At 41.9% G+C, this 19,780-nt stretch overlaps 1 protein-coding gene across 1 annotated transcript in view; it reads right to left on the reverse strand.

The window, feature by feature from the left end:
• Positions 1-19,780, reverse strand: part of slc25a12 (solute carrier family 25 member 12) — a 147,399-nt gene that overhangs the window by 59,973 nt on the left and 67,646 nt on the right. Inside the window, exons 9-10 of the mRNA XM_041200800.1 lie at positions 11,141-11,225; positions 216-300 (exon numbers count right to left, since the gene is read on the reverse strand). Of these exons, the coding sequence (XP_041056734.1) occupies positions 216-300; positions 11,141-11,225 (170 nt within the window). The remainder of the gene's footprint in view (positions 1-215; positions 301-11,140; positions 11,226-19,780) is intronic.

Raw genomic sequence — 19,780 nt, forward strand, 5'->3', positions numbered from 1 at the left:
GAGCTTTTGCCCTGAAGATAGTCTGGAGCCAGAAGTGGCACTGTAATACTATGTCAGGTCCTCTGATCACAAGTAAATATAAAGGAAACTTTACAGAGCCTTCCAATGTCGGCCCTTTATTATAATAGCTAGCACCTTAGCTGATCCATACTGGTCTGATGGGATCCTATTACACTAGCCTGGGTCTGAGAACAGCACTGAGACATGTCACTTACCTCCAGCAATTGAGCCCAAAGTGAACCTGTAAGCAGACTCAACAACTTGGAGCCATATAGGCCTGCTAGTATCACTGTAAGATTGCTAGTGGGGGACAAAAAACAAAAAGGATGAATGTAGGAAAGGAATATTACTCAGTTAGCTTTTGTAAAATTTAGTAAGAAATACCAGTTCAAACACTATTGGGAGTAGTTACATTAGCTACTACAAATTATAACCCAGCAAACATGAAAAATTGGAATTAGCTTAAATTCAAGTAATGACTATAATTTTGGTATTAAATTAACTTGCTCAAAACAGCACCAATTATTTTAAACAGCTTCCTTCATATGGTTTAAGACTGTTAGTATTTTATTACACACAATTATAAAAACCTTCAGTTCTAATTGCTCTGCAATTTGTAGAATTAACACAAAATATTTTCATATCTAAATTTCTTTCAAAAAATAAATGCACAAACCAACATGTAGTTTTGGAATCTACAGCACAGCTGTTTTGACAATAAACACCATGCTTTCAGTGGCTTTTGTCATTATGGATTATAAATACAGCCATTGCAGTTCATCCTGATATGGCTAGTTGTTCACTCTGGCAATTTGTGGAACACATTCATTCACATCAAGTACTTAAACTGACTCCATTCTAAAACCTGTTACTTTTCCCACATATTCATCCCACACAAAGCTGAGGAGCTTATGAAGCTATCATCAGTTTGATCATAAAAATAAAGTATATGGTTTTGAAGACACGATGGCAGTGCAAATACGTAGTGCTCTCTTGCTTCATATTTCTTGAAACCTGTACCAATTGTTCTGATTTGAAGTTAACCAAAAGTAATCAACCCCATCTCTCTAAATTATGCGCTGCAATGATGGAAGTTAAGTAGGGAAGATAAGTAATCTATTTAACTTTTTTATTTATGTAGCATTTCACACATCAGAAAAGATGTTTTAGAACACTTGACAGTGCAGAGAAAAAAAAATTACAAATAAATTACAAATGCAAGGTTTTATAAAATTGTTGTGTTTTGGGACCGTGTCTTTAAATTAGGGCAAAATGGAGGAATGAAGGGGGTCATATGACCTGTTCTTAATTCTGCTAGCAGCAAGCTGGGGTGGCTTGGTTGTTAAAGATTACAGAGGAGGCACAGGCTGTTTTACTGGGAAGACAGAAGGAGTTCACACCTTGGCAAAAGCATCTGTGCAGATGGCGGACAGATTGTTAGTTGCCGAAATCCCAGCAAGGTGTTAGGAATGTCAGGTCTGGTAAACAGTTATCCTTTAGACTGGATACTTAGTTTCAAGAGAGAATGAAGTTCTGGGTCTAAAGAATAACTAATTAACATTTCTAGCTGGAATCAAGGCTCATGTGATTCACAGTGCCATGGAGATGGGCTTTGAGAGAGGTAAAGAGTCCACAGGCAGCCTTACAGGATGTTTTCTATATAATTTTATAAAAAGGGCCACTCACCATCCTGACTTGGAAATTTGTTGCCATTCCTTCACTGTCGCTGGGTCGGGACCGTGGGGCTCCCTCCCTGGCAGCGTTGTGGGTGTGCCTGCACTGCATGGACTGCGGTGGTTGGGGGATGCTCACCACCTCCTTCTTGGGGACAATTGGGGATGGGCAAAGGATGCTGGTTTGGCCAGCAATGCCCACATCTCGAAAATAAATAAGAAAATAGGGTAACTTTTCTGAATATGACTGAGAGGCAATGTCGAAGGAAGCTGCATCTGTCCTGCAAGGTGGTGGCTGAAATTTGCATCATTCTGCAAGATGACCTGCAGCCAAGGGGCCGCCAGAGTCATCAGGACTGGTATAACCATTAGGGAAACTAGGCAGTCGCCTAGAGTGGCAAAATTTGATGGGCAACAAAAAACTATTGAATGAATTATTCTTGAAACTAAATAAGTAAACAAACAGGTTTCAGCAGTGAGAAGGTCTAAATCAACTGATATCCATCCACACATACTGACATATGTATAGATTTCCATGTATTTATATTGCAGTCTTTCCCAAAGTTTCATTTTACATTCCTCATTCTGTTTATGCAACAGTTTTACAAGTTTGTACGTTTACATGACTATTCCAAAACTACAAACCTGTAAATAATATGAACAAATGCAGCTGAATCCAGCCCACTCTATTGTAATGATTATTAATTGTGTAAATTGCACATAAAATCATCTGGTAACTGCTGCAGGAATGTATAGTATTACATCATGTGAAACATATTATATATTATAATGTGCATTTCTTCCGGTACATATTCTGTGAAAAATGAAGCACAATGAGAATGTATAATCCCATCCTCCTTTTTTATGTGAAGTAAATCAGTAACTATAAATTCAGAATTTTTTATTCATACTAATGCACAATATTCATTTTTGAAAGTTAGTGGGGGTACAGGGGGCCTCAAGGCCAATGGTTCACCTTGGTCACCTAATGCTTTTACACTGGCCCTGAGAGGCATACACTCTTAATGGCTTTGAAAGTGACCATGACCCTCAATTTTCTCACTAATGGGTCATTCCAAGGCTCCACAGCCGACCTTTGTGGAATTTCAGAGTCAGCAGCACACAGTTGCATCCATCAAGTCTCTGATGCCCTTTTTACTAGGTTAGGGCGGTTTATCTCATTCGAGACAGACTTTGCATCACAGACATAGAAGATGACAGGACTTTCATCAGTTGCAGGCCTCTCACAGGTGCAGGATGTGGTCGACTTCAAGAACATGGTGATAAGGGCACACATGCAAAATTTGGAGAGGTGCATTAATTGAAAGGGATACAACTTATAAATGTCTAACTCCTCTGTGACTACCAAGCGGTTTCTGCATGTGTTACCCGCTACTCTGCTAGTTGCCACGATTTGTTCATCCTAAGCGAAGCTGGGCTGCCACAAACGTTCTGACCGATCCCCCAGGTGACTGGAAGGATACTCGGAGATAAGGATATCCCCTGAAAATGTGGCTTCTCACACTCCTCGGCCAACCATAGACCCAACTGCAGAGAAGGTACAACGTGAGGCACCTTCACACAAGGACACTAATGGAACAGGTCATTGCCTACTAAAGATGAGGTGCATCAACACTCATGGGGAGGCAATAATGTATGCATCTCACAGAATATCCAAACTCATTGTAGTCTGCTGCACGCACCACAACTTGGTGGAGAAGGGGTTTGGCACTGAATCTGGAGGAGACCAAGGAAGGGAGCCCCTCCTCAAATGAGGAACAGCAGGAGGAGGAGAAAGTATTCCATGCAGAGGGGAAGAAGGAGGATGATGGCCAAGAAGAAGGACCCCAGGGACGAGGGAGGTGATGGCGCCATAGAAGCTACGAGGAGTCCATACCAGATACCACCATCGTCTCCTGATACAACAGCACTTCACATGATAGGAACTTTCCATGAGTGCGTAGGCTGAGTTGGAAGGCATTTGAGATGCCAAGGGAAGTGTATTAGAAGCATCCTACATATGAGGATTGATGAAGGCCAACTGCATACAGTGCTCAGGTGGTAAGCGAGACATTAAAACTTTTAACTACATGGCAAGTCCAATATTTTGTCAATACCTTATAAATAGTTAACATTTTGCACAGAACTAGATCTTGGTGTGCAAGGAAGCAGATGCTTTTAAAGGCCATGGTAGCAGAGGAGGAAGCTCTGTCACTGGAAGGGTTCATAATTGATAAGGAGGTGGTATTTTATAAACTGTCGGTACTTAAAGTTGACAAGGCACCGGATGAGATGCATCCAAGAATATTGAAGGAAGGGACAGTGGAAATTGCAGGGGCACTGGCCATCATCTTTCATTCTTCCCTAGACTTAGGGGAGGTGCCAAAGGACTGCAAATTGCAAATATTGCACCCTTGTTCAAAAAAGGTTGTAAGGAGAAGCCCAGCAATTTCAGACCAGTCAGTTTAACTTTAGTGGTGAGAAGCTTCTAGAAACAATTATTCTGAATAGAATTAATAGTCACATGGAAAATGAGGATTGATTAGGAAGAGCCAGTATGGATTTCTTAAGGGAAAATCGTGTTTAATTAACTTGTTGGAGTTTTTTGAAGAAGTAACAGAGAGGGTTGATGAGGATAATGCTGTTGATCTTGGGTACATGGACTTCCAAAAGGCATTCAATACAGTGCCGCACAACAGACTTGGGAAAAAAGTTATAGCTCATGAAATGAAAGGTACAGTAGCAACGTGGATACAAAATTGGCTGAGTAATAGGAAACAGTGAGTAATGGTTAATGGATATTTTTTAGGTTGGAGCAAGTTTGTAGTGGAGTTCCCCAGGGGGCGGTATTGGGATCCTTGCTTTTCCTGATGTATATTAATGATCTAGATCTTCATGTGCAGGGGACAATTTCAAACTTTGTGGATGATACAAAACTTAGAAGCAGTGTAAACTGTGAGGAGGAGAGCGTAGAACTTAAAAAGGACAAAGATAAGTTAGTGGATTGGCCAGAGAAGTGACAGATGACGTTCAATGCAGAGAAATGTGAGGTGATTAATTTTGCTAGGAAGAATACGGAGACAATATAAAATAAGGGGAACAACTCTAAAGGATATGCAGGAGCAGAGACCTGGGTGTATGTGTGCATAAGTCATTAAAGGTGGCAGGACAATGGCAGTTAACAAAGCATACAGTATCCTATGCTTTATTAATAGGGACAAAGAGGACAAGAGCAAGGATGTCATGCTGAACTTGTATAGGGAACTAGTTAGGCCTCAGCTGGAATATTGTGTACAGTTCTGAGTGCCACATTTTAGGAAGGATGTGAACGCATTGCAGAGAGTGCAAAAGAGGTTTACAAAAACAGCTCCCGGATGAGAAACTTCAGTTATGAAGATAGATTGGAGGAGTTGGGACTGTTCTACTTGGAGAGAAGATGACTTAGAGGAGATTTGATAAAGGTGTTGAAAATCATGAGGGGGCTGGACAGTGTAGATAGGGAGCAACTGTTCCTGCTCATAAAAGGATTAAGAATGAGAGGGCACAGATTTAAAGTGATTTGCAAAAGAAGCAAATGTGATGTGAGAAAAAAAATTTCAGCGAGTGGTTCACATCTGGAATGCACTGCCTGGAAGTCTGGTGGAGGCAAGTTCAATCAAGGCATTCAAGAGGGCATTAGATGATTATTTAAATAGAAACAATGTGCAGGCTTACGAGAAAAAGTCAGGAGAATGGCACTGAGTCATAATGCTCATTTGGAAAGCTGGTATGGGCCAAATGGCCTCCTTCTGTACCGTAACAGTTCTGTGATTGTGATATCACTGAACCCTACATACAGTCTCAGTCTGCCAGAATTTGAGAGAGTGCACCAAAAGATAGAGGCAGCAAGCCTCTATGGTTCACCAAGTAAGAATGTGAGAAAGAATTGCAAAAAATACAAGCTCATGATGTAGGCATGTATGGAAGATTGGCTAGCTCATAGAAAACAGAAGCTAGGCATAAATGGGTCTTTTTCTGGTTAGTGAGAGGTAATGAGTGGTGTGCCACAGGGATCAGTGCTGGGGTCTCAGCCTTTTAACAATTTATTTAAATGACTTGGATGAAGGGATCGAAGGCATGGTTTCCAAATTTCTTGATGACAGAAAGATAGGTAGGATAGTAAGATGTGAAGATGACACAAGGAGGCTACAAAGGGACATAGAAAGGTTAAAGGAGTGGGCAAAGATCTGACAAATGGAGTATCATGTGTGAAATTGTCCATTTTGGTAGGAAAAATAAAAAGCATTTTATCTAAATGATGAGATTGCAGAGTTTGGAGATGCAAAGGGATCTGGGTATCCTAGTGCATGAATCACCAAAGTCTAGTATGCAGGTACAGCAAGTAATTAGGAAAGCTAACAGAATGTTATAATTTATTGCAAGGGGAAGTGAATACAAAAGTAGGTAGGTTATGCTTCAGTTATACAGGGTATTGGTGAGACCATATCTGGAGTACTGTGTACAGTATTGGTCCTCTCATTTAAGGAAGGATGTAAATGCACAGGGAGCAAGTCAGAGAAGATTTACTAAACTAATACCTGGATTGGGTGGGTTGTTTTATGAGGAAAGGTTGGACAGGCTAGGCTTGTATCCACTGGAATTTAGAAGAGTAAGAGACGAACTGATTGAAACCTTTAAGATCCTGAGGGGTCTTGACAGGGTGGATTTGGAAGGATGTTTCCTCATGGGAGAATCGAGTACTAGGGGCCATTGTCTATAAGTTAAGGGGTCGCCCATTTAGGACAGAGATTAGGAGAATTTTTTTCTCTCAGAAGGTTGTCAGTCTTTTGAACGCTCTTCCTCAAAAGGTGGTGGAAGCAGAGTCTTTGAATCATTTTCACCCCCTTGATGAGCAAGGGGTGAAAGGTTATTGGGGGTAGGCAGAAATGTGGAGTTGAGGTTATAATCAAATCAGCCATGATCTTACTGAATGGCTGAGCAGGTTCAAAGGGCCCAGCAGCTTACTCTTGCTCATGATTCGTATACTCCTAAGAATGCAGATTGAAGCTTGCATTCAGATGAAAAGACTGAGTTTCTGAGGATTTAAACAAGACTGGAAGATTTGCTTAGTGCTGGCTAAAGGGAAGAATCTCCAGGGTAGCCCTCACCATAAAAGCCAGTTTGTGGATTAGAAGCTACCTGGCTGGAAAAGGAAAAGAAAGGAAGCAAGCCCTCCAAAACAAGAATCACTTTGGACCGGTTCCAGAACAGTATGTCCACTTAAAGGACAGAATAAAGTATAACGGCGGAGGGAGATTTTTGGTTGCATTAAAGCATTAACATAGTATAGCTTCTAGTGCTACACTATTCTGTCATTCTACTGCCCATCACTAAACTGAGTGGCAAGCTAGGCCATTTCAGAAGGCAGGTGTGTAAGAATCAGCCACTGTATCTGGGAACTTTCTGTAGTTTAGAGTATAAATTGCTTATGAAATAGTATTCAGTCAATGTTGCTTTTAGTTTGTTGCAATAAAAGTCTTAAAACATGAAACCTTGCCTTGCAATTCCTCTAAGTTGGCCACTGGGAACTGAAATTTCTTTTCAAAGTTAATGATCTCTACAGAGATCATAACACCTTGTGCAAGAGAAAAGTATACTAATGAATGGGACAAAAAAAGAGTGGTGAGTACAAAGCATGGTTAATACCCCTTTATTAATGTGTATTTAGTTTATCTCACTGTGTTTAAAACATTCTTATAATACAACTGGACATGGTACTAATGTTGAAAACACAGGCTGAAATATTGTGTTCCCTGGATGTCTTAAAACTATATAGAAACATAACTACTCATTGCTAGCAGATCTTTCTTTCCTGAGTTTCTAGTATAAGTGCTGGATGTATAGGATCATTGGGAGTGCTCTTTCCAACTACTTGCTCATGTTCGGAGCTTTTTCTCATCTGAAATTTTAGTCAATCCACAAGCCTTCAGCTGAAGCCTCTCTACCTCTCTCTCTCACTTGTTCTTTAAAATCTCTGTGACCACCTGTCCTAATATAACATTTTGTGATTCAATGACAAACTTTGTTTGATAACTCTCCTATGAAATGCCTTGGGATGTTTACTACATTAAAAGCACTATATAAATGTAAGTTGTTGTTACTGTTTTTATTTATTCACAGAATTTGGTAGTAGTCAGATTCGATAGTTGTCTTCAAATGACAGTTTGATACCTACTTAAAAGAGAAAAATTGCAGGGATATGGGGAAAGAGTGGGAGTAACTGGATAGCCATTCTAAAGGGCTGGTGCGGACTAAATAGCTTCCTGTGCTACACTATTCTATCATTCTACTGCCCATCACTAAACTGAGTGGCAAGCTAGGCCATTTCAGAAGGCAGGTGTGTAAGAGTCAACCACTGTATCTGGGAGGCCAACTTTGAGCACATAGTACCAACTGGCTCACAAATCCTCTTGCAACCACTTGTCCCTCCAGACCCTATCTGACCAATACTATTATAAACTGCAAATTATTTTAGTTAAGGTGAGTTGAATGATATTTCAACACATCCCAGAAAAAGCACTTTGAAGAAAATTTAGCAGCACAAGCTGATGTCACTTCCTTTACCCAATCTAAGAGGACTTTGGGGGTGAAGTCAGCTCCAGCATACAGAGCAGCCCCAATAGCTCAGACTGACAAGGGCAAATGTGCTGATCCTTCTATTGCAATCGGAATACACCTTGCATGGGGAGTAAAGACGTGTTATAAGCTCCTCCCAGATATTTTTCATACAGATATCATAGACACAAGCAACTCTGTTTACCAAATCTTCTTTAAAAAAAGAGCATTTTGTATCTTGCGATTCTCATTGTTCTAGTCTGTATCCAGACTCTAGCATGGTACTGAAGGGAATGCCAATGAGATTACTGCACATAGACCCTGCTAAATTGTTTTAAGAAATTCTCCAAATGACTAATCCCTATAACCCAGTCTGAAAAGATAGAAGTATCTTCCTCCAAGTTGTCCAAAGCATTATATTACATATATAAAATACATATATATAAATTAAGTTCTCTCTCAGGTAGTTTACCATAGTGACAACAATGAACTTTAAAATTTGTTTCTATTCTTAATTTTTTCCCTTTTTTATCTAATTTCTACATCATCATTTGTACTGAGAACATGCTTCCAGACAGCTGGCCAAACTGTACCACTCCAGATTTCTGAAAGCAGGCGATCAGCCAGAGCTGTTGCAGAAGCCAGGTACTTACTAGCCCTAAAGAAAATGTGCACTTCTATGCAAGTGGTTAATGCATTCACTGATCTTAAAAAAAATTCAAATCGCCTGCAAATTGAAAAACAACATGCCAGGCCAGGAACAGAAGCATTCAGTCTCTTTAAGAGCTAACACCAATACATGCAAGATGGTCAACAGTCAATTTGTTTCCAAACTTCATTTCAATAGATTCTACAATTGTGACATATAACCATCTACAAGGAAGGCAATAAGATTCTGAGTCATGGCAAAACAGGAGGAACACAACAATGAAGTTCTCAACTTGCTGCATTTCAGGTCACTTACATAAGCTGAAAACATTGTGGCACAGTTCAATGAAACATCCCACCTTTTCACACAACCTTACCTAGTGGTACTGTCATTACTTGTTAGATGGTGTCGAGTAACTACTGTGGCTCTGCCTGACACAGGCAGAGCCACAGCACCGAGTAACTATCTCTATATTTGCAGTCAACTGGGTTGCAACTGTTCAGTGGGACAAACACAAAGCCCTGCTGACTATCAATATGGTCTACCTTCCTCTTCCCTAAAAGAGGTTGTACTCTCTGGTCAATCTCCTGTACATGGTAGCACTATACCAATAATCTTGATTCGAACTCAAGTTCTGTCGAAGGGTCATGAGGACTCGAAACGTCAACTCTTTTCTTCTCCGCCGATGCTGCCAGACCTACTGAGTTTTTCCAGGTAATTCTGTTTTTGTTTTTGATCTTGATTCCCTGACAGCTACATAAACCCTCACTACAAAGTAACAATTTGTCCTTTTAAACCACCCCACAAACAACAACTTGCATTTAAATGTCACGTTTGTAGAAAAACATTCCAAATAGCATTTTGACCCTTCCCACTGACCATTTTTTGCTCTCTCTTCTCCCAGTTCACTCTCCACTCTCAACTGCATTTGTGTGTCCATGATTTTACCTGCCTGTTAGTTCTTGGCCTCATCACACCCTTCCTCAATCCTCCCCAACACCACCAAAACTTATCCTCTTACTAATTTCCCTTTTCCCCCTACCCAGTTCCCTCGCTTCCTCCATAATGACACACCAACCTCTCCTGACCTCCTCATTTCTTCCTGACGCTTTCTTTCTCCCCTGCCCTCTAGCCTTCTCTCCTTCCTCACTACCTAATCGGAATAATACTATAAGGCTGAATTTTACCAGCCCTATGGATATGGAGAGGGAGGGGAGAAAGCTGGCAAAATGGTATGGGAAAGTGTCAGGTGGTTTGTCTTGTTAGGGAAAAATTAAAAATGCTAAAAAAGAACACTAAGAATTTACTGAAGAACATTAAAATCTCCAGGCAGACATGGCTACTAAGCATATTAAGAGTTGACGATTACCAGATGAATACTGCACAGCCTTGAGAGTTAGACTGAAGACACAAGGAGGACATAAAATAGATTACGTGTACTCCCCTCCCACATAGGGAAGGGGCAGATGGTTTTAGCTTAGATATGGGAAGACATACAATGGACAAAGAGGGGTCTTGGATGAAACACAAGCGGTCTTGAGTTGTGAGAACCAAGGTCTTTGCGTACATGTTTTAATTTTGATTGGATAATATAATTATGTATATCCCCTTTAGAATAATTGGTTAGCAAAATCACGTTTATGTGCTCAATAGGATAGTTTTAACATGGGACCGGTGTGTCGGTTGCCGATTAGATATATTCAAAAGTACTCAAATGTATTATAAGAAAAAGTACAAAAGTAATGAAATGTAATCAATCTGGGAACTGAGTCTTCATTCTTAGGAATGATTGTGGCTCCCTTGCATATGCTTGAATAAAACCGGTTAAATGAAGCCTGAGTCTCTGTGGTCGCTATGTGATCGGGGATTGTAATTTCTCCTCCTCAACTGGCCTATGTGGTAGTTGCAGGATTAGAGGGAATACCCTCTTCAGTCTGATGTCTTAGTCACCATGCCATTTGACAACAGGAAAGATGGCAGAGAAGTCACCAGCCCACAGCCCAATTAAGGGCCACTTCCCACTTCCACATAAGGGGACTGTCCAAGCTGCTAAACTAAATTGTACGCTCTTATTTCAAACTGTACACAGCAATTGTTTTGAGCAGGCTTTCAGTAAATGCAAGTTTTTGGTTTTGACACAATTATAAGCATCATGATATAATCATACTAATGTAACTTTAACATTACTAGACATCTGCATTGGAAAGCTACATTTGCCTCCTACCTGCCTCTGGACTTCAGCCAGGTTGTATGGTAGGGCTCCTTCTTCCAATGGTGCTATTCTTTCAATATCTGCCAGTGTGACTCGCCTGAAGGGGGAATAAACAAGCAGAGAAACAGCTCATTAAAAGTATAACACATACAAAGTTCAACCTGTCTTGCCATATGTTTTGTTGCAATAATCTGTATTGCTAAACAATCTTGTTCAGATTATGCTGAAAAAATGCAGTTACTTCCAGTCAAAATCTTAACACAAGATTGTTGATATTTCAAGAAGGTATCCATTTGGGTGCGGGAAATCAATAAATTGTGTTAAGTTGTCAAGCAAAATCAAACCTAACTGACAAAACTTCAACAGTGCTATAAAACAATTAACAGTAGCATATTTAAAAATATGCAATCTGTGGAAAACCATTAAATTAAGTTGCAGTCTACAGGAAACCATTGTTTATAAATATGTGCTTGACCTGTGCACCATTGTCATAACCTTTTTCACTTCATAGAATAGTTACAGCACAGAGGGAGGCTATTCGGTTTGGTGTGTTCATGCCAGCTCCTCCACTTTTCCACATAGCCCTGATTTTTTTTCTTATTCAGATAATTATCCCATTCCCTTTTGAAAGTCACAACTGAATCTGACTCCAGCACACTCTCAGGCATGGAATTCATGACAAAAAAATGCTGTCCTTGCTGGTAATGCTAGCATCCCAAGAATGAATAAAAACAAAATTCCATACCATAACCATTTGCACGGTAAGAAAGCTTGTCATCATATCACCTTTGGTTCTTTTGCCAAACACTTTATTCAGCATCTTCTGGTTCTCAACCCTTCCGCCAATGAAAACAGTTTCGCTCTAGCTACTCTGTCCAGATCCTTCATGATTTGGAACACCAATCAAATCTCCTCTCAACATCTACTTTTCCAAGGAGAACAGCATCAGCTTCTTCAACCTATCCACATAACTGAAACGCCTCATCCCTGGAATTAATCTCATAAATCTTTTCTGCACTCTCTCTAATGCCTTCATATCCTTTCTGAAGTTCCTCCCAGAATTGAACACAATATTCCAGTTGACACCAAACTGGTTTTATAATGGTTCACAATATCTTCCTTGCTTTTGTACTCTATACCTCGATTTATAAATCTCAGGATCCTGTATGCTTTGTTAAACTGTAATCAATCTGTAACCTCATGGCCAGGCATATCCTCCACTCTACCAGTCCCATCAAGCCAGGGAATCAGCAATAAAGGTGCAGGGCATGGATACCTAAAAATGAGGTGTCAACCTGGTGAAACTACAACATAGGACTACTTGCGTGCCAAACAGCATAAGCAGCAAGTAATAGACAGAGCTAAGTGATCCCACAACCAACAGATCAGATCTAAGCGCTGCAGTCCTGCCACATCCAGTTAGGAATGGTGGTGGACAAATAAACAACTCACTGGAGGAGGAGGCTCCACAAATACCCCCAACCTCAATGATGGAGGAGCCCAGCACATCAGTGCAAAAGATAAGGGTGAAGCATTTGCTACAATCTTCAGCCAGAAGTGCCAAGTGGATGATCCATCTTGGCCTCCTCTGGAGATCCCCAGCATCACAGATCCAATTCGATTCACTGTACGTGACATCAAGAAATGGCCAAACGCACGGAATACTGCAAAGGTTATGGGGCCCGACAATATTCCGGCAAAAGTACTGAAGACTTGTGCTCCAGAACTCGCTGTGACCCTAGCCAAGCTGTTCCAGTACAGCTACAACAATGACATCACTTTGGCTATGTGGAAAATTGCCCAGGTACATCCTGTACACAAAAAGCAAGACAAATCCAATCTGGCTAAGTATCACCCCATCAGTCTACTCTGAGTCATCAGTAAAATAATGAAAGGGTTATCAGCAGTGCTATCAAGTGGCACTTGCTTAGCAATAATCTGCTCAATGATGCCCAGTTTGGGTTCTGCCAGGGCTACTCAGCTCCTGGCCTCATTACAGCCTTGGTTCAAACATAGACAAAAGAGCTGAGCTCCCAAGGTGAGGTAGGGGTGACCACCCTTGACATCAAGGCTGCATTTGATGGAGTGTGGCATCAAGGAGCCCTCACAAAATTGGAGTCAATGGGAATCAGGGGGAAAAGTCTCCACTGGTTGGAGTCATACCTAGCACAAAGGAAGATGGTTGTGGTTGTTGGAGGTTCCAGGACATCACTGCAGGAGTTCCTCAGCGTAGTGTCCTCAGCCCAACTACCTTCAGCTACTTAATCAATAACCTTCCTTCCATCATAAGGTCAGAAGCGGGGATGTTTGCTGATGATTGCACAATGTTCAACACATTCGTGACTCCTCAGATACTGAGGATACTCAGATAAGTCCATGCCCAAATGCAGCAAGACCTGAACAAAATCCAGCCTTGAGCTGACAAGTGGCAAGTAACATTCACGCTGCACAAGTGTCAGGCAATGATCATCTCCAACAAGAGAGAATCTAACCATCACCTCTTGATGTTAAATGGCATTATCTTCACTGAATCCCCACTCTCAACATCCTGGGGGTTACCACTGTCCAGAAACTGAACTGGACTAGCTATAGAAATACTGTGGCTGCAAGAGCAGGTCAGAGGCTAGGAATCGTGTGACGAGTAACCCACTTCCTGACTTCCCAAGGACCCACCATCTACGAGGCACAAGTCAGGAGTGTGATGGAATACTCCCCACTTTCCAAAATGAGGGCAACACTTAAGAAGTTTGACACCATCCAGGACAAAGCAGCCCACTTGATTGGCACCCCATCTATAAACATTCACTCCCTCCACCACCAACGCACAGTAGCAGCAATGTGTACCGTCTACAGGACGCATTACAGGAATTCACCAAGGCTCCTGAGGCAGCACCTTCCAAACCCACGACCACTACCATCTAGAAGGACACAAGCAGCTGATACATGGGAACACCACCACCTGGAAGTTCCCCTCCAAGCCACTCGCCATCCTGACTTGGAAGTATATCGCTGTTCCTTCACTGTCGTTGGGTCAAAATCCTGGAACTTCCTCCCTAACAGCACTGTGGGTGTAGCTACACCACATGAATGGCAGCGGTTCAAGAAGACAGCTCACCACCACCTTCTCAAGGGCAACTAGGGATGGGCAAAAAATGCTGGCCCAGCCAGTGAAGCCAACATCCCATAAAAGAATAAAAAAACAGTTCTTCAATGTGCCCTGACACCCTCAACAACCCCCAGATCCCTCTGCTCCTACACCTTCTTTAAAATTGTATGCTTTATTCCATACTGCCTCTCCTTGTTCTTCGTACTAAAATGTATCATTTCACAATTCTCTGCATTAAATTTCATGTCATGTGTGCACCCATTGCACTAGCCTGTCTATGTCTTCTTGAAGTCCATCATTATCTTTCCTTAGTTCACAATAGTTCCAAGTTTTGTGCTACCTGTAAATTTTGAAACTGGGCCCTGCACACCCAAGTCAAGGTCATTAATAGAGATCGAGGCAGCGTCCTAATACTAACTGCTGGGGAACCCACGATAGATGTCTCTCCAGTCTGGAAAACAACCATTCACCACTACACTCAGTTTCCTATCACTCAGCCAACTTCGTATCCATGATGCCAGGTGTCCCTTTTACTCCATAAATTTTGCTGACAACCCTGTTATGTGGCACTTTATCAAACATCTTTCAGAAGTCTATGTACATCACATCAACTACATTACCCTCATCAATCCTCCCTGTTACCTCATCGAAAAATGCAATCAAGTTATTTAAACACAATTTGCCTTGAACAATCCATGCTGGCTTTCTTTAATTAATCCATGTGTGTCCAAGTGACTGTTAATTTTGTCCCATATTTTGTTTCTAAAAGCTTTCCGACCACTGAGGTTAAACTGACTGGCCTGTAGTTGCTGGGCTTATCCTTACACCCTATTTTGAACAAGGGTGTGACATTTGCAATTCTCAAGCTCTACGACTAAGGACAATTGGAAGACTATGGCCAGTGCTTTTGCAATTTCCAACCTTACTTTTCTCAGTATCCTCTGGTTGAGTCCCGGTGATTTATTAACTTTTGTAGTCAGCCTTTCTAATAACACCTTCCCTTTATCAATTTTTAGCCTGTCCAGAGCCAGACAAGAATACAAGAATTAGGAGGAGTAGGCCATTCAGCCTCCCAAGCCTGCTCCGCCATTTGATAAAATCATGGCTGATCAGATTGTGTGGCGTCAACTCCACTTTCCTGCTTACCCCCCATAACTCTCGACTCACTTGTCAATCAAAAATCTATCTAATTTATTACTCAATGACCCACCCTCCACTGCTCACTGGACAAGAGAATTCTACAGACCACCGATCCTCCAAGACAAAAAAATTATTTTCATCTCAGTCTTAAATTGGAGGTCCCTAATTTTTAAATTGTCTCTCCTAGTTCTAGACTCCCCAAAATGGGAAGCATCCACTCTGTCAAGGCCCCACAGGATCGGATGGGCTAGATTTTATGGCTTCCCTACTGGGTCTATTTTCATCAGGGGTGCACGTAAAGTAAGTGGGATTGACTTGCTTCCACTCTGGCTCAACAGGTTCTGAGATGGGTTGATAAGTCCAATGTGCACTCTTTAGACTCTGCCACATATGGACAGGTATTGCTTGGAAGATCAATCAGAGGAGTTGCTTGGAGGCTTTTGCATTCTCTCCACCGCCTTGACTTATCCTCTGTGCGTTCTTGACCAAGTCTGTGTGTTCGGTATCTTCCCAAATGAACCTTCTCTCATTTTGGCCGATCATCACAAGTTGGGAAGATGTTTGACCTCTTCAGAGATGCTTTGAGGACATTCATAAACTGTTTCAGTGGAGATAGCTTTGAGTGATTTAGAGCCATGATGCTGGGCATGTTGGCTTGGGAAAAGGCTGGCTGTTGCACCATCTTTCTTGCCACTGGATTTGGAGGATCTTTTGAAGACATTGCTGATGGTCTTTGAAATCCCTGCATGGTGCCATGACCTTAGGGTTTGAGATTCTTCTTTAGAGAAGCTAAACGATAGAAGTTGGAGTGATTTTGATTTTGAATTGAAGACAGTGTGCAATAGCCAGGTCCTTGTGAAATTAGTGGGATGAAGGGCCAGCATCGTCAACAACCTAGAAATATTCATCCAAGCTCTGTCAGATGGTTTTCCTCTGTTTCTCCCGGTAGATCTCTCTGTAACGCTTGATGACATCACTGATCACTCTGTTCACTTTGGCACTGCATTCTCTGTTTTGGTCATCCTCCGTGAATATATTCCTCTTGTTGGAAAGCTTTTGACAGCCATTTTGATGACAAAACTTGAGGGATGATGTGTCAGCTCGATCTTCCTCTTCAGTTCACTGACTCTCTAGCTGCATTAAGTCTTAACTGGAAATATCTCTCTGTGTGATACAAGCAATTCCACTACGTCAACCTCATCCACATCATAAAATCCAGCCTCCCTCACCGAAATGATGATTTCACGCTAACAGGTGCAGCGCTGTGAGATTCTCGCTGCCACTGACACATTCAGGCCAGAATTTCTGCCACATACCATTCAGGCACGATGACGTGACTTCATCCCATGAATCAGCGATACTATCAACGCCCTTGAGGATGTTGTAGCCACACCAAAATTCCCTGACCGATGGCACATTCTCACCATCTGTTGCCTCAATGAGCTGGGAGAAGGTACAGTGTAGGTAATAAGCCTTGAATGTTGCTATGGGCTGTATCAATGAAGTCATGTTGGGTAGCAGGAATATCAACGTCACATTTTCAGACAATTCATCATGGCTGATAGGATGACCAGGATAACTATCCAAGAAGAGCAAAATCTTGAAGGTGAGATTTTCTCTGGTGCAATATGCCCTCCAGGCAGGGATGGTATTCAGAGAGAACCATTCTTGAAGAGTACTCCCATCATCCAGGCTTTATTTCAATGCCAAATGCCGCGCAGATGTTCCTTGGAATAAACCCTCAATACCCATGGTGTCTCAGACTGGTACACCACTAAGGGCTTAAACTTAAAAATGCCTGCAGCATCTCCACTGAGCAGAACAGTCAAGCAACTTTTGGCAGCTTTAAATCCTGGTGCGGTCTTCTCTTTTGACATGTACGTCCTCTGTGGCATACGTTTCCAAAAAACCCTGCCTCATCAACATTAAAAAATAGTTTTGGTGAGTAGCCACCTTCTTCAATAACTCTCTTCAAATAGATCTGCCGCTTCTGTAACAGCACTAGCTGCTTCACCAGGCATTTTATTGTTGTGCAGATAGGAAATCTTCTTGGAACGGTTGAACTATCCACAACTTCCTCTCACTCTGCTCATTCTGTAAGTCTTTATACAGGCTTTTGGCTTTTTCTTAGATGACCAGACACCTGGCACTGGTTTGGGTCTTTGATTCAGACTGCCAACAGTTTTTCCATGTTCTTCATTATGCTGCTTCTAACCTGACTAACCCTGCCAGCACAAAGGTGTAACACTTTGCACACTTTGTTTGATTTTGTCAGTGCTACAATGGATTGTTCTCACTGTCGTGGGGGGTAGCCCATGCACTCTGGCAATGTCGACTGCTCGTTTTCCAGCCTCACGACAATTTAAAACGTCCAATTTTACTGCTATGCTTATAATTTTTCATGCATCCTTTGCAGTAGCGGGCTCACTACCACTTGCTTGGCTTGCTTGTTTTATTTTAAAGTGATTCCAAGGGACTGCAGCACCAAATCATAAGCCTGAAAGAAGAAACTTTAAAATGGCTCCTCTGCTTCACCTGCTATATATGGCTCATCTGCCTCGCCTGCTGCAAATGACTTTCTCACTGGTTTTAAAATGGCTCCTCTGCTTGACCTGCTGCAAATGGCTTCTCACTGATTTTAAAATGGCTCCTGTGCCTTGACTGCTGCAGGCTTCAACAAGGAAGTCAGCCTCCTGAAGGGTACATCCTGTATTTTTCACTCGAACAAGCCCCGAGGCAAGGAAAGCAATTTTATTGTACCTGTGTACAGCAGCAAATACTGTACCTAGCTCTCTCTCACTGACTTCAATGGTTTCTTTGCCTCACGCACAGCAGGCATTCCTGAAGCTCCAAAATTGAAATCAGCTTGAGTCAAGAAATGGGTCTTTTTTCACAGAGATGAGCTGCCCAGACTTCCACATGACTTGCAAAAAAAAATCTCTTGCTCTGGACATTCTTTCTTCAGAACTTTGCCTCGGTGGCTTTTTTTTTTAAAACATTCCGCTTCTCTCAAGGCACTGACTCACAATGGCACTGATTGGGCATAGGACCCAATATTAGGTGAACATTAAATGAGCTGACATGCGATGACGCACAACACGCGCAATGAAGACCGTGACACGTGCAATGAGGAAGCCAATGGCAATGATGCACAACACACGCTATGACGACCCCAATGGCTATGATGCAAAATTAAATAAAAATGAAAATCGCAATTAGTTTGGAGAAATGGGCCCTGAAAAAAAATGACTTTAAAATGAAACGGTGTTAAGTGGGGTGACTTAAAGCGGGGACTTGCTGCATCCTTCCCACTATTTGGTGGCTTATAGAATACACTCAGTATTTTAATGATACCTCTACTGTTTCTTAGTTCTAACCAAATATATTCAGTCCTCGAGTACTACATGACATCCTCTCTCCAACGCTATAATATTCTCCTTAATCAATTCTGTCACCCCTCTTTGTTTCTTTTTTTCCGTCTTTCCTGAACACTTTGTATCCAGGAATATTTAGTACCTAGTCCTGCCCTTTTTTTGAGCCAGGTCTCCGTTATTGCCATAACACCTTATTCCCATTGGTTATTTGCGCTTACAGCTCACCAACCTCAATTAACACATTCTGTGCATTCACATGCATCCACTATAAACCTAATGTAGACATTATTGCGTGCCCTTTTACTCTGATCCCACAAAATACATTACTGTTTCTTACTCAAGTGCTATCTGTCTCTCCCAATTCTTTGTGCACCTTGCTTTTTCTCTCTGTTACCTCCTGACCCTATCCTTTGCCAACTTAGTTTACATCCTCCTCAATAGCACTAGCCAATCGCCCCACAAAGACATTGGCCCTGGCTCTGTATAGGTGCAGCTCATCCAGCCTACATAGGTCCAACCTCTCTAGAACTGCTGTCCAGGAACAGAAAACCCTCCCTCCTGCATCATCTTTCCAGCCAAGCATTCATCTTCTCTATCTTCCTACTTCTATACTCACTAACGCATGGTACTAGGAGTAATCTAGAGATTACACTGAGGCTCTGCTTGCTAGTTTCTTACCAATCTCCCTAAAATCTGTCTGCTGACTGATCCCTCTTTTTACCCATGTTGTTGGTACTGATATCGTCCACAATCGCTGGTTGTTCACCCTCCCCCCTCAGAATGCTCTGCAGTTGCTCAGTGACATCCTTGACCCTAGCAACAGGAAGGCAACATACCATCCTGGATTCACATCTGCAGCACAGAAATGCCTGTCTGTTTCCTTAACTATAGAATCTCTTATCACTATTACTTTCCCAATCTTCCTCTGGTACAGCTCAGCCAGCTGTGGTGCCGTGCACATGGTTCCTCTGGGGAATGCAGCCAAAGCCATCACGCTCACCAGTAGTCAGAATTGAATACCAGTTGGAGAGA

Source organism: Carcharodon carcharias, chromosome 12 (assembly GCF_017639515.1).
Source record: "Carcharodon carcharias isolate sCarCar2 chromosome 12, sCarCar2.pri, whole genome shotgun sequence".
NCBI lineage: Eukaryota > Metazoa > Chordata > Chondrichthyes > Lamniformes > Lamnidae > Carcharodon > Carcharodon carcharias.